The sequence below is a fragment of the Pyrgilauda ruficollis genome, unplaced genomic scaffold (assembly GCF_017590135.1).
Source record: "Pyrgilauda ruficollis isolate IOZ18807 unplaced genomic scaffold, ASM1759013v1 scaffold41, whole genome shotgun sequence".
In the NCBI taxonomy this organism is placed as follows: Eukaryota; Metazoa; Chordata; class Aves; order Passeriformes; family Passeridae; genus Pyrgilauda; species Pyrgilauda ruficollis.
In genome coordinates, this window is record NW_024525601.1 from 8606766 (window position 1) to 8619155 (window position 12390).

The 12390-nt window shown below is 40.4% G+C and overlaps 1 protein-coding gene across 7 annotated transcripts in view; it reads right to left on the reverse strand.

The window, feature by feature from the left end:
- Nucleotides 1–443: 443 nt before the first annotated feature.
- ZNF521 (zinc finger protein 521) overlaps nt 444–12390 on the reverse strand; it is a 229748-nt gene continuing 217801 nt past the window's right edge. For all 7 annotated transcript variants that reach the window (XM_041477700.1, XM_041477696.1, XM_041477695.1 and 4 more), the window contains one exon: nt 444–1271. In XM_041477700.1, the coding sequence (XP_041333634.1) occupies nt 1242–1271 (30 nt within the window). In that variant the 3' untranslated portion in view covers nt 444–1241. The remainder of the gene's footprint in view (nt 1272–12390) is intronic.

Here is a 12390-nt window from a genome sequence, read left to right on the forward strand (position 1 = left end):
ATGTCAGCTTAATAGCACTGCTGGCCAGAGCTGTGATGGCTCCCTCTTGTCAGCACCAGACCCAGCTCACTAGGTGACATTTCATTTAAATTTACTGATAATTATATATGGAAAATGCGTGGTGACTCCTCTGGCTACCAACGTGTCAAGTGTGTAAGTAAGAAATTGATGAGACAAACAAATAAAAGAAACAAATAAACCCAGAAAACAATGAATATCACTCTCAAGCACACATTGCTTTGCAGTGGGCCAGCAAATTTGTTTCTACTGTTACATTTATTTCAATACCTACCTTTGAAAAAAGCCATCTATTTTACTGAGCAGTGTACTGATCCAATGATACAATGGGATTCCAGATCTTGGTGGTTCTTTAGGTAATGTAACAGCAGTAATAATAATGCTACTTTCCAAGGCAAAAGACAAGACACAAAGCACACTCACACTTAATGGTAAACTGAATTTATTTCCTTTTGGAAAACAATTCCAGTAATCTCCAGGTTCAGACCGCAGAGTAAACATTAATAACAGTAACATACAGGTTAGTTCAACTGATTCAAGAATTTGGCCGTGTGAAATCATTAAGGAAAGTCTTGAACACTCAAAGCTTCAAATGGTATCCAGGAAAAAAATTCTTTGACAAACTACATAACAACTATTGCATATATGGTAATGCTATCTGTCATATCGCAAGGCTTACAAATATATATACGGGCCTTATTCAACTGTGGGTGCCTGCTCTGTGAGAAAGAGTCTCTTCATATTTTTTGCAAGAATCTTCAGCAATAAAAAATAGTCTTAGATTCATCCGTTTGTATACCAAAAGAGAGATTTCTGGACTGAAGTTTAAACGAAAGGGAGGCCAAACAGAGCTGCAATGGAACATAGCTATTACTTTCTCCCTCCTCCTTGAAAATGACATTTTTCTTAAGCTATTTTTTTCTCCTCACACAGTATTATTATTATTTGTATCTTTCCTGAATAGGGCCCAAGTCCACTTGTCTTTATAAGACCATTTTAGTATCAGACAACATAATACATGTGCAACACTTTATATACAGGAAGTCTATCCGGTGCTCAAAAGTTCAAACACATGAACATCCAACAGTTTCGATAATACAAGTTTTATGGTACAATACAATGATTCTGAATAATATACATTAACAATGAAAGTTTCGTGCAAAGAGTAAAATGTGTTCCCTTTTTGTGCCACAAAGAATTCTCTGGAAGAGATGGGCCTTGCACTAACTGCTGTGCTGGGTCATCGTATGATTCTGCAACAAAAACAAAAGAAACAATTTAGTCACAGGACAGGCATTTCTGTGTGAAAGAAGGATGCAAAAACAATTTTCCCAACATATCTTGTAAAATGATGGGCTGGATAAAGAGAATATTCTTGACCCTTCCTTGTTTAAACTAGCCAGAAACAGCATAATTATGGAAGAGAGGAGTTCTCCCCAGCTGTTTCACACCAGTATCCTTTACATGTGCCACAAGAAGGGCAACACACTCTCTACAGATAGGGTGTGGGCTGACCTGCCCCATGAAATTGCAGACCAGGTCAGTGATCCTGGTGTCTGCTTACACATGGCTCATGGTTTATGCATTGCAAAAATGAGAAGTGCATTTGCCATAAAAGTCTTATGCTAACTGGCCTGTGCTTCCTACACTGTGGCACTGCTTCAAATGCACTCCTGCAGTAAAACCTATTTCCCCCACATGGTAAGAGCCACTCTGCTAGAGAGCTCAGAGACTGATGAGAAAACAGGAGGGGCTGGCACAGCATGCCCTTTGGTCACCAAAACCCACAGGTATTTTTCTTCAGATGAATGCAGTTCCTTATGTGTAGTAGCACAGCATGGACTTTGGAGTCCTAAATTCTCATTTCCTGTACAAGTAATCACCAAATCTAGCAGCAAATACCAGTTTCACCCTCTTTCCTCCTCACCCCTCAAACCAAGTTGGCCACTTTCAGAAAGATGCTATTGTGCCGCTTGTACTGGCTCAGACTCTTCACAAGCATTGACCTAAGAGCAAGGGACCAATCCAATACATCTTAAGTTTTTTACAATGTACACTGGATCCACAGATAACTAGAAAATGTCTGTGAATGCTCCTTCTCGGACAACAGGGCAGCCACTGATTAGTGATGAATTTTCCCCTTAGTAAACAGGGCCAGATTTGGGCCAGTGACCCACAGGGCAGGGGTGTCACATCCCATGATTTGCTCCCAGCACATCTAGACCCTTCACTCCACTTTATTAAATTAATCTGTCTTTAAACCTCTTTGGACTAACACACTCTAGGATGAACCTGTTCCCACAAGACAGTCATCATTTACAACAAAGTGAACATCTACTGAGCCATACCCTCCAGAGCCACCCATGAAAGGGCACATGAAAACAGCCTCGGTAAAACGAATGTGAAATACAGCGTGACTGCAGACCAGCCTAAAAATCCTCTCTCCCATCCTCCTTCACTCTTCCCTAAACTGTGCACGCACACAAATAATAGTTCATGGGACATTTGGCAAGGGAAGGGTCTTACAGTAAGACTGAGGAATTTTTAACGTAGTGCCATTCTCAAGATTAAAGGAAAATTACCCAGTGACACTCCAAGATGCGATTTCCAGATGTGAATACAAAATGATTTAATGCTGATGGCAGGAATTCCAGACTGTCCAAGGCCAAAGAGCATTAAAAAAATACACTCCACCACTTGATTTCATCTAGTTCCTCATCCTTCCTATAAAATAATTTCAAATTGCTGTAAAGCACCAACAATAGATGCAGCCAAAAATGCTGGCTGGTCCCAGGTAATGGGCTCTGACTTTAAAGCACAAAAGCAAGGAAATTAAGAGTTAAGCCTGACAGTCAGGCCTTTTGTCATCCTGTTGTGTCCATTTATTGCAGCACTTACAGCATAACACCACAGGCTTATTGGAGACCCTGCAGTACCTAGAAACAACAGGGCAAGTTAAATATGGGGTGGCAGCCTGAATTCTGATTTTCTTCTTTGCTTCTGAGCAGGTGAAGTAATATACCAATTGTTACATTGCAGACAGATATTTGGGGGGGGGTGGTCTTTTGTTTCTAGTCTCCTGAGAGTAAGCACATCAGTCAGCCCATTTTTTATTTCTTTTCACTAAGTGAAAAATGCATAATCAGTATGAAGCTGGATGAACAGTTGCATATGAAGCAGTCAAAAGGTGTTTTAAAATTGCAGCCGTAACTCTGGCTGCAATGACATTTTTGATTAAAAAATAAAAATGCCCAAATATGAAGGAGACAAAATAAAACACAGCATAAGGACTGACTTGCCCCAGCTCTCAGTGTCCCTGACTCCTGTGCCCTGGCACAAAATGAGATTCTCTGGAGATAATAAAGAAATAATAGAAAAAGAACCAAACAAGCATTGCAGAGAAGAATGAGACAGGGCAGGAAAGGAACATGAGGAAATACTTTGAAGAGTTTACGCCTTAAAAGGCAACAATACGTGTTGTAAACAGTCAAAACAAAACACAGTTTCCAAAGTAATTAAGGCTCCCCAAACATGAGGGACTAGGGAGAAATACCTATTTGGCTAAGTTGCAAAAAGATACAAAGTGGAAGCGCTTCAGGAACATAACATTGACAAGACAAGCAGGCGAAGGATGGGAGGGGAGAGATAAGAAAAGGAGGAAAATTCTGTAATCCTACAGAGAGCCATATTCCACTCTACCAAAAGCCATCTATTGGAGACCCCATGTCTAAGTGACTGAAAATTGCAAACATTAATCCCAGTTATGAACCGTTGTTGTTTTTATGAGGGGTGTTGTGTTTAAAAATTTAGGGCAAAAATTCTCCTCTATTATCCACGCAGCAGATCTCGACTCTGATAGTCTCTTTGCTTCGTGTGCAGCGAGCTCCCGCCTCCCTGGCAGTGGGAGATCAGGCACGCGGGGAAAGCGGAATTTGGAGCTCCCGCTGGCAGGGACGCGGCAGGGCCATGGGAGCGCAGCACACCCGGGGAGAGCACAATATTACACTTGGGATCCCCCTGTGTGCTTCGAAGAGCACGTTGCCCTTCACTAAAGACACACTAGACAAGCCTGAAACACGCCTCCTCCAGAAACTTCAGCTAGTTTGCCTGGGTTTGGAGCAGTTAGTACCTCCACTTGGCAAAGAGAAGCCATTTAGCGAAGTACAGGAGGTGTCATATGCTCCCCTCCTTTGCCTCCCTGAAATCTGATTGTGCATAAGCACATCTGTTTAATTATGTGGTAGTCTCCCTACAAAGCAAAAATGTCAGTTTCCTGCTTAGCCATGGAAAGGGGAAAATAGTTTTTCTCAATATAATCTTTCCTGGACTTCAGCAACAGCTGTGTTCCAATTTCCAAGAGCTGGGATCTCATGAGGAGACACTAGTTTGCAAATACAAATTCAAGCTTTGCATGCACAAAATGGAGGAACAGGGAAGCAGGAGGGGTGTGTGTGTCACTGCATTTGTTATCATGTAGACAGAAACCAGGAAAACTCCTACATTCCCAATTTCTATGTCTCAGTGTTAGCTGGAAAGCAAGTGTATTACTAGGGGAAAACTGAATTCAGTATATTTCACAAGCAAAAGAAACTCTTTAAGCGCACTTGCCCTATTCCTATAAATAATTATTTTTGATAGCTGAATCCAAAATCCCAAGTGTTTTGTGACCCACTATAAAATTACATGCCAGCACTTTTCTGGATGGAAATGCTTTGAGATATCCCCGGTTTTAGTGTTAAGGACTTGAAAACACGCAAAGAATTTCAGGATAATACTGTGTGGAAGAATCTTCTTGGCAAACAAATTCAAAAAGGTTTCTTCACAGAAAGGCTGGAGACAAAAGAGGTAATAGTACCTGTTGTTTGGTACATGCCTTCGTGTTTCAGAGGGAACATGAGGAGTAATAGCTAGCAAAAAGTTCCCGCCCACAGCATCAAAATTAACGGAGAAAAAAATACCCACAGATAGCCACAGACTCAGCGGCCCATTAGAATCCTTAATGTGAACTGTGGTTTCATTCAATTTAAATGGGACTTCTCTATTTTATGAGCAGATGAACCAAGACATGGCTGTATCTGACAAACAGCACAAAGAGGGTACACGTGAAGAGGTATAAAGATGAAATGTAGGTGCATTATTTCAACAGATGGTAACAGTAGCACAGCAGCATGTTATTTTTTTCCTTAGTTCAAGAACACAAACATGAGTAATCAATCATCGCTGATTAAGTAATTATGGTACCCTACATGTTATCACTTTTCTGGAATCCTTTATCTGTGTACATTACAGACCACCTTGTATTTTTTTGCATTCAAAAAAATAAAAATCCACCCCACTGCACTGCAATCCAGCTCCAGGTTGTAAAACAGAACTCCACATTGCTATCAACCTTTAAGCGCTACAATTTACTCTTTTTTTTTTAACAAAAGCAATTGGTTTCCACCAGTCTGGATAATAAGTCTTTTGACCTGCATTCTTCTTTGACCCATTAAGGTCACCCCTGTGCTCGGGCATACAGCTGACTTAGGAAATGCCTGCAAGTCCTGCATTTCATCTCCTGCCCACTCAAAATAAAGCTTTCTTTAAATGTGTCTGTACGGGTCCCCGAAGACCAGGGAGGCATCCCTGTAGTGGGCAATGGAGGGACAGAAGCTTCTGCCTTTATTAATGAATGCAGACCATTATGAGTCTGGCTGGCTCCTGCACTGTTCCCAGAAGCATATACTGTACGTGACTTAAAATGCTAGAATATTGACACAAAGCGAGCTGGGCACCCCTAAGGAAAATTACTCCTTGGATATAATGTAGGCTCGTAACAGCTATTAGAGTACAAAATAAAACCCTCCGGGATCAAACTGACATATACCGCATTCTACCTACTCCTCAAACATTAGAAGAATTTCTTTGTGAAGGCATTCTCAAGGACAGCATTAAACTGACTTTTGTAGCAATCTGCAACAGCTTTTTGGCTTACAGCTTTTAGTACTAAATCTCTAGTTTGAATCAATATAAGTACTATATCTACCACATTAATCAATACATTTGGTTCAATACACGTTCTATTAAATTATACTTTCTAATCAAGAAATTCTGCTTCTCTTCCCTTCTTTTTTTATTCCAACTTCTTATCCTTTACCACACTTTTCAAACTGTCTGCAGCTAAGAAGAGGATGTTGGATTTTCCAGAATCAAAGGGGAAGAAAGAAAGTCCTGTGGAAAGGCAAGCCTAGCAAAACCTAGCACAGGATCAACATGGTTTCCAGAACTTTGGTCCAATGCTTCATTACTTATCCTGGTTTCCATGACCTCTCATGCAGAAAGACTGTATTGGACACTGTGGGAATATTATATCATGTGGAGGCGAGGTGAGGGAGGAGGGAGGAGGAGTATTAAGCGGTAACACCAAAACCAAATAAATGAAACTTATTCAGACTAAACTATAAAAAAGGTAGCACAAAAGGTTATTTTTCACACTGTTTCTTCAGATTTGTGCTGCTTCAATATTGCAGCACAAAGTTTCCTGTCAAGGCCCCATTAAATTGCTGAAGGATTCTTTCCTGGTGACTTGTAATATTATTATACTCAAGGACTGAATTGACGAGTTGCTTAGATTTGTACAATACTAAGATTAAATACAAACTATAAATTAGGATGTAAAAATATATTATTTAGTCCAGGTTTTCAGGGATTTGTGAAACACTGGGATAGAAGATGTCTCCAGCAATCTGAGCAATCTACACAGTTAGAATAAATGACTTTCCCACACCTGTGTTAGATTTGGTGGAATGTGGTTGCTCTTCATAAGAAGAGAACATGAAACACAATGTCAAAATGATAAACATACATATTGCAGGCATGCAATGAATTTGCCACTGTCTTACAGAAAAAAACACTGCATTCACGTCCCTCGCTTACAGTCAGTTTCTCTTTTCCTATCTCCGTATAATCACTGTGAACCTGCAGAAAAACTGTTGCATTTTCTTTTGACATTTAACATCATCTCACTCAGCTCACAATAGTGTCTTATAATACTTTCTAGATGACACTATGTCACTATTAAACAAAAAGGTGAAATAGCATAATAAAAGAGAAGAACAAGAATTCATAGAATTTAAAGACAGAAAAGACCCATTAGGGCGTTTTCTCCACCCATCTTGCCAGTGTTGGATTATTGCCTATAGTGTAATTTCAAGTGTTTTGCCCAGTCCAATTTTAATTAGAGCTTCCAATGCTCCTCCTGGGAGACTATTTCACAGTTTCACAGACCTCAGGGTTAGTATTTTTTTCCTGATGCTCATCCCAGGAGAGGAAGAGGCTCAGGCAACCCCAAATCAGACATGAAGCCAAATCTGCATAGTTAGGAACTGGTTTCAGTAGAATATCTGGGCCATTTTGAAACATCTGAAAGCAGTAAACTTACTTTCAATGCCCCAACAAATTATGGCACTAGCTCCACTGCTGCTGCAAGCAATTAAGAATATTCAGTTCTGTGGGTTTCTAAGGCTCAGTTGCTGTATAGGTAAAAGAAAACCAGCAAAGGTGGGATTTGGGGTTTCGGTACTAAGGGTAATGACTTCTATAGTGCACTCCACCAAATGAATTAATTGAAGGTTAGGGTCACATACAGGCTCATTCTATGATTCTATAATCCTTAATTGTACTGACATAGCATCTATGGATATTCAGATTGTAAACATTTCTGTCTTTTTCACAAATGTGAAATACAAAAAGAGCTACTTCAGTTGAAGCTCATTAACTAATAAGTGATTATTTCCCCTCTCAGACCCCACCCTTCCTTTCATAAAATACTAACTACAAGAAATTAACTTGGATTACTGTATCTGAAGTGTCGGAACTAACAAATGTCTCTGATGTGTTTCGCCCCAAGAATTACAATGCTTCTGACAAAAATATATATTCATATTTCAGTGGTCACACTTATGCTGAGTGAATGGGGGAGCTAGAAAAGAGATGATGTCTAAGAGTTTTTCATAGGTGAAAACTAGGAGACTGAATGGAGACTTGGAAGCTCTGGAGAGAACAGAAAAAGTCCAGGCAAAGTGTCCCTGCCACCAGCATCTCCAGTACTGTAGTGCAGCTGGCAGAGCAGAAGGCTTAACAATGAATTTATAAATACACTAAAGTAGGCATGGGGTTTCATTCAGGCCAAGTTTGCTCATCAGCACAGACCTAGCAAAATACAGTCTCCGAAACTTCAGATTCCCAAGAAAATTGATCTGACCTAAACCACAGCTATTTCCACAACAAGAAAGGGGCCAAATCCCAAGAGAATCTGTGTTCTCACAAATACCATTTATGTGTGGTGAGTTGATGTTTACCAGCCTTTGAGAATCAGGTCTGTTCTCAGACATGTTTGCCAGTTAAGTGGTCATCTTAGGACATGACTGACCACTGTTGACAATAATAATTTAGGAAAGTCTACACTGAATTGTAGTCATTCATATAAATTAATTCACCTAAGCTATGTGATTTGATATTACATTAATGTTTCTGAAATAGCACGACTGCTAATCAGATTTTATTCTTTATCATATTTATGCAAAACTCTCAGTGTTCTGGCTTTTCCACTCAGCATTTCTGGCTGGGCCAGAGAAAAACTACCTGTAAAAAAATCTCAAATTGAAGAGTATGTTCTCAGGGATGCAAACTGAAAATTAAAACCAAACCCAAACCAAACTAAAACCCCTGATACCTATTTTTCTTCAGAGACTTCCAGTAAGTCACTAGTAAAATGTCAATGATTCCTTTTGGATTCATTACTATATGCGAGTGCATATATCACAGATTTGTTGTATGGAAAAGAACGACATATATTCCTGGGAACAGCAAATAAGACTTTCGTCATTGTCACTAGAAGAGAGCAGACACAAACACCAATGCCTGTTCACCATCCTTGCACCTTCCTCATTATGAGCGTTGGCAGGGGGCTCCCAGCTAAGCCTCTGACATAAATCAGAGTAGCTCGAAGGCTGTTTTAACCTATGGTGCCAGGCAATCGGCTCCCATAAGCCTGCCTCACCCTGCCTGCTGCTCATTGAAATGCAGTGAAACTTGCAACAAGGTCTTCCATTTCAGGCAAGATGTGCCTGGCTGCATGGGAAAGGTGTGTGCATTACCCCGTAAAAGAGAAAGCAATGGGGAGAGAGGGCAATAGTCAGGGCATGTTCACAACAATTCTTCAAAACTGGGAAACCTCTCTGTTCTTTATATGGCAAAGGGGCTGTACTGATAATCAGGATCCAAGTCTAAATCTTGTCTGTTGGAAAGCAAGGCCTTTGTGATACTGCAAATGTTTGAAATTAATACACAAGCATTCTTCCCCAATAAGAAAGTTGTTCATTAAGTGGGAATAAAAGCTGAAACAAAAAAGGCAGAAGGAGGCACTTCTGAGAAATATATCACAAGTCTTATTACTTTAGAATATGGTTATGGTTACCCTGGTATAAATTAAGAAAAGCTCCTCTGAAATCAAGGGCGTTTCAAGACAGGATCAAGCAAGAATACAGCCAGGCTAAAACAAAGTGAATATTGCTTGTATACTGATCGATTCTTGTACACCCTCTGCAGAGGCCACAGCCAGAAGTCTCTTCATCCTGTCAGACAAAGCAAGCTGAACCGAAAGTTGAACAAATACAGATTTGTCTGCAGCTATTGTACAACAGAGTAACAGAGGATGACAAGCCTTGATAGGCAATACTGCCTAATAAGATATTCAGGGATTAAGTCAGTGTTTTACAAGACGTGTTCATGGGCTAGTTGTTGCTCTGCTTTAATTTTTTTTCTTTGTTATGTTTAATTTATCATGCTGGTGCTTTCTAAACTACAACATCTGTAAACAAGTTTAAGTTTGACTGACCTCCCCTTTTACATCCACAGGCAGCATTTCTACTTTGTGCTCTGATTTCAGATACCTTAAAGACAAATAAATCTGTGGGGGAGAGAGAGGTAATAAACCTGCACAACAAAAACAAACCCCTTTGTCTGACAATATGTGATCATCTTATGTGAATACAAATTTGCCTAGCTGTGAGTGAGGAACTGGCTCCTGGAATTGGAGCTGTGCTATGCACAGATTCCTTTATAGGTCAAACCCAATTAAACAAACTACTACTAAATATTTAACAGCTCAGTGCAGTAATTAGTGACAAATAATGAAAGCTTAAACTGATAATTGCACAAAAATGTCCTGTTGGAAACATTACACGTTCCTTACTCCTCCTCTTTCTCTCATACTCAATGAATCCTGATCCTTTTCAAGGATTAAACTGACAAATGAGATCTGGATTTTGTGCATATCTATTTGGTCTGCAATGAAGTTTTCTATGACTTGCAGAAAGGAACTTTCCAAGGGGAATTCTTCTTCTCAAATTTCCATTTTGGGTCTGTGCTTTTAAGCAGAGTAATTGCTAAAACATGAATTGATTTCAAATCTCCAACCAACCTGCAAGACCAGAATTCAAGCTCCTGTCCATAGGATTCAAAAGGTCACCCAATTAAAATGGGGAAGCACACAGAGCTGTGATTTATATGCAAAGGGCAACCTTTAAAACAATGATACTTTCCAGTTTTCCACAGGTGCATGTACAAGAATCTCTTTGAACAAAATTACAAGTGAAATTACAAGTTTCTTGATACAGCCTGAAAGAAAAGTGCTGTAACTTGTCTGCACTCCTGTTATACAGACAGACACATCCCACACTTGTATCGATCGTCGAGCTCACCTCCCTACCTTCCTGACATAACACTGGGTATTGTGCTTACCAGGTGACATGGGGACAGCCTGGAATCTGGATTCTCCACACATTGCCAGCTGGTGCACGGAGCCTTGTACAACAGCACCTGGCACACTGGAGGCTGTGGATCAGCCCAAGATTAACTCTCAGTGGCTAACATTTTCGCTTAGGTGAAAGCAAACCCTGAACAAGCCCAGTTTTAAAATCTGCAAACTCTCCTTTCACATGTGGAAATCATGTTTGGAAGTTATCCATCCAGCAAGCATACATACATACACCCAGTTAAGATAATGCAGAAATGGATGGGAGTGTATGTTGGATGCTGAAATCAGGAATGCAAATGAGAATTTGTCCCCTTGCCCATGGTATGCCAATTTTAGACTGTGTAGGATAGAAAAGGAAAAGCTATGGTGCTCTGTTAGCTCTCCTCCTCTTCTAAAAGCTCCAAACTCTGTTGCACATTGGTGCATCTTTTTCCTTCAAGACAGTTTGCAAGGCAAGCCAGATTGAGCAGATTTGATGGTAACAGCCAAGGATTTCTGAGCTGATAAGCAGAGGCCCCCATGGATTTTGCGCTCTGACTTCCTTCACAACCGGTTACTGTGCCAGCCCATCTTGGACATCTTACAGTCCTTATTCCTACAGCTCTTCAAACCAGGAATAGCAGGAGCTGGGACAGTGCTTATGTGGCAGACTTGGTGTGTATGTGAATTACAAATCTACTGCTTGGAAAGGAAACTAAGGACAATTTTTATCCCTTCATAGCTGGTGATTAGTTAGACAGTTAAGAACCCTATGTTGAAACGTTTTGTTCTTAGAGCAACCTCATCTGTGTTTCCCCCTTTTAAGTCTAAGAAACTCCATGTTTTAAAGGTGACTTTTAGAGAGACCAGAATGCTATTTTGCCTTTTATAACAAAGTCATTCTCTAAATTTTGTGAGGACACACACTGTAAATCAATAAATCTGGAGCATGTGGTACCAGGACAAGAAAATTTCTTGTTTGTCATTGTGGTTGTTGGTTGTAAAATGCAGTTTGGTGTCTCTATTGTCTTCTGTTTTCTCGTTTAGTTTTTGTCAATTGCATTTGTGTAAAAGAAGTGTGAAATGTGACCACAGCTAAATGGGAGGAATTTTACTCTCACTTCCTCCTGTTTACAGGACCTTAAAAAATGGGGAAGGCAGTGCAGTCCAATTCCTACAATTTAATACTCTTCCCCCAAACAAGAAGTACCACACAAAGAAGCCTCCTTTCATGCCTTTTTCCTTCCTCCCTGTGAGAGAGGATGTATCCTCCTAGCAAATGTCATTCTCTGAGGTTGGTCATTCTGTTTCCTGTCAGACAGCTGGCCGGTGACATGTTGCAAGTCAGGCACGTCATTAGGTCCTGCCTTGACCCGGTACTGACAGTTGAAGAAATGTCCCCACCCCTCACTTTGGCTTTGGCTTGTGGTGCTGGATACTCCTGTCTCCTCGCTATCTCCTGCCAGGGGATCCAGCCTCCTGCAGCTGCTGCTTTCACCCCTCGTTGCCCATTAGGACTGGTTTTAGTGTGGCAATCTTCAGACTGAGTGAAAAGAATCACATTTATGAGGCAAATAACTGGAGACAACACTCAT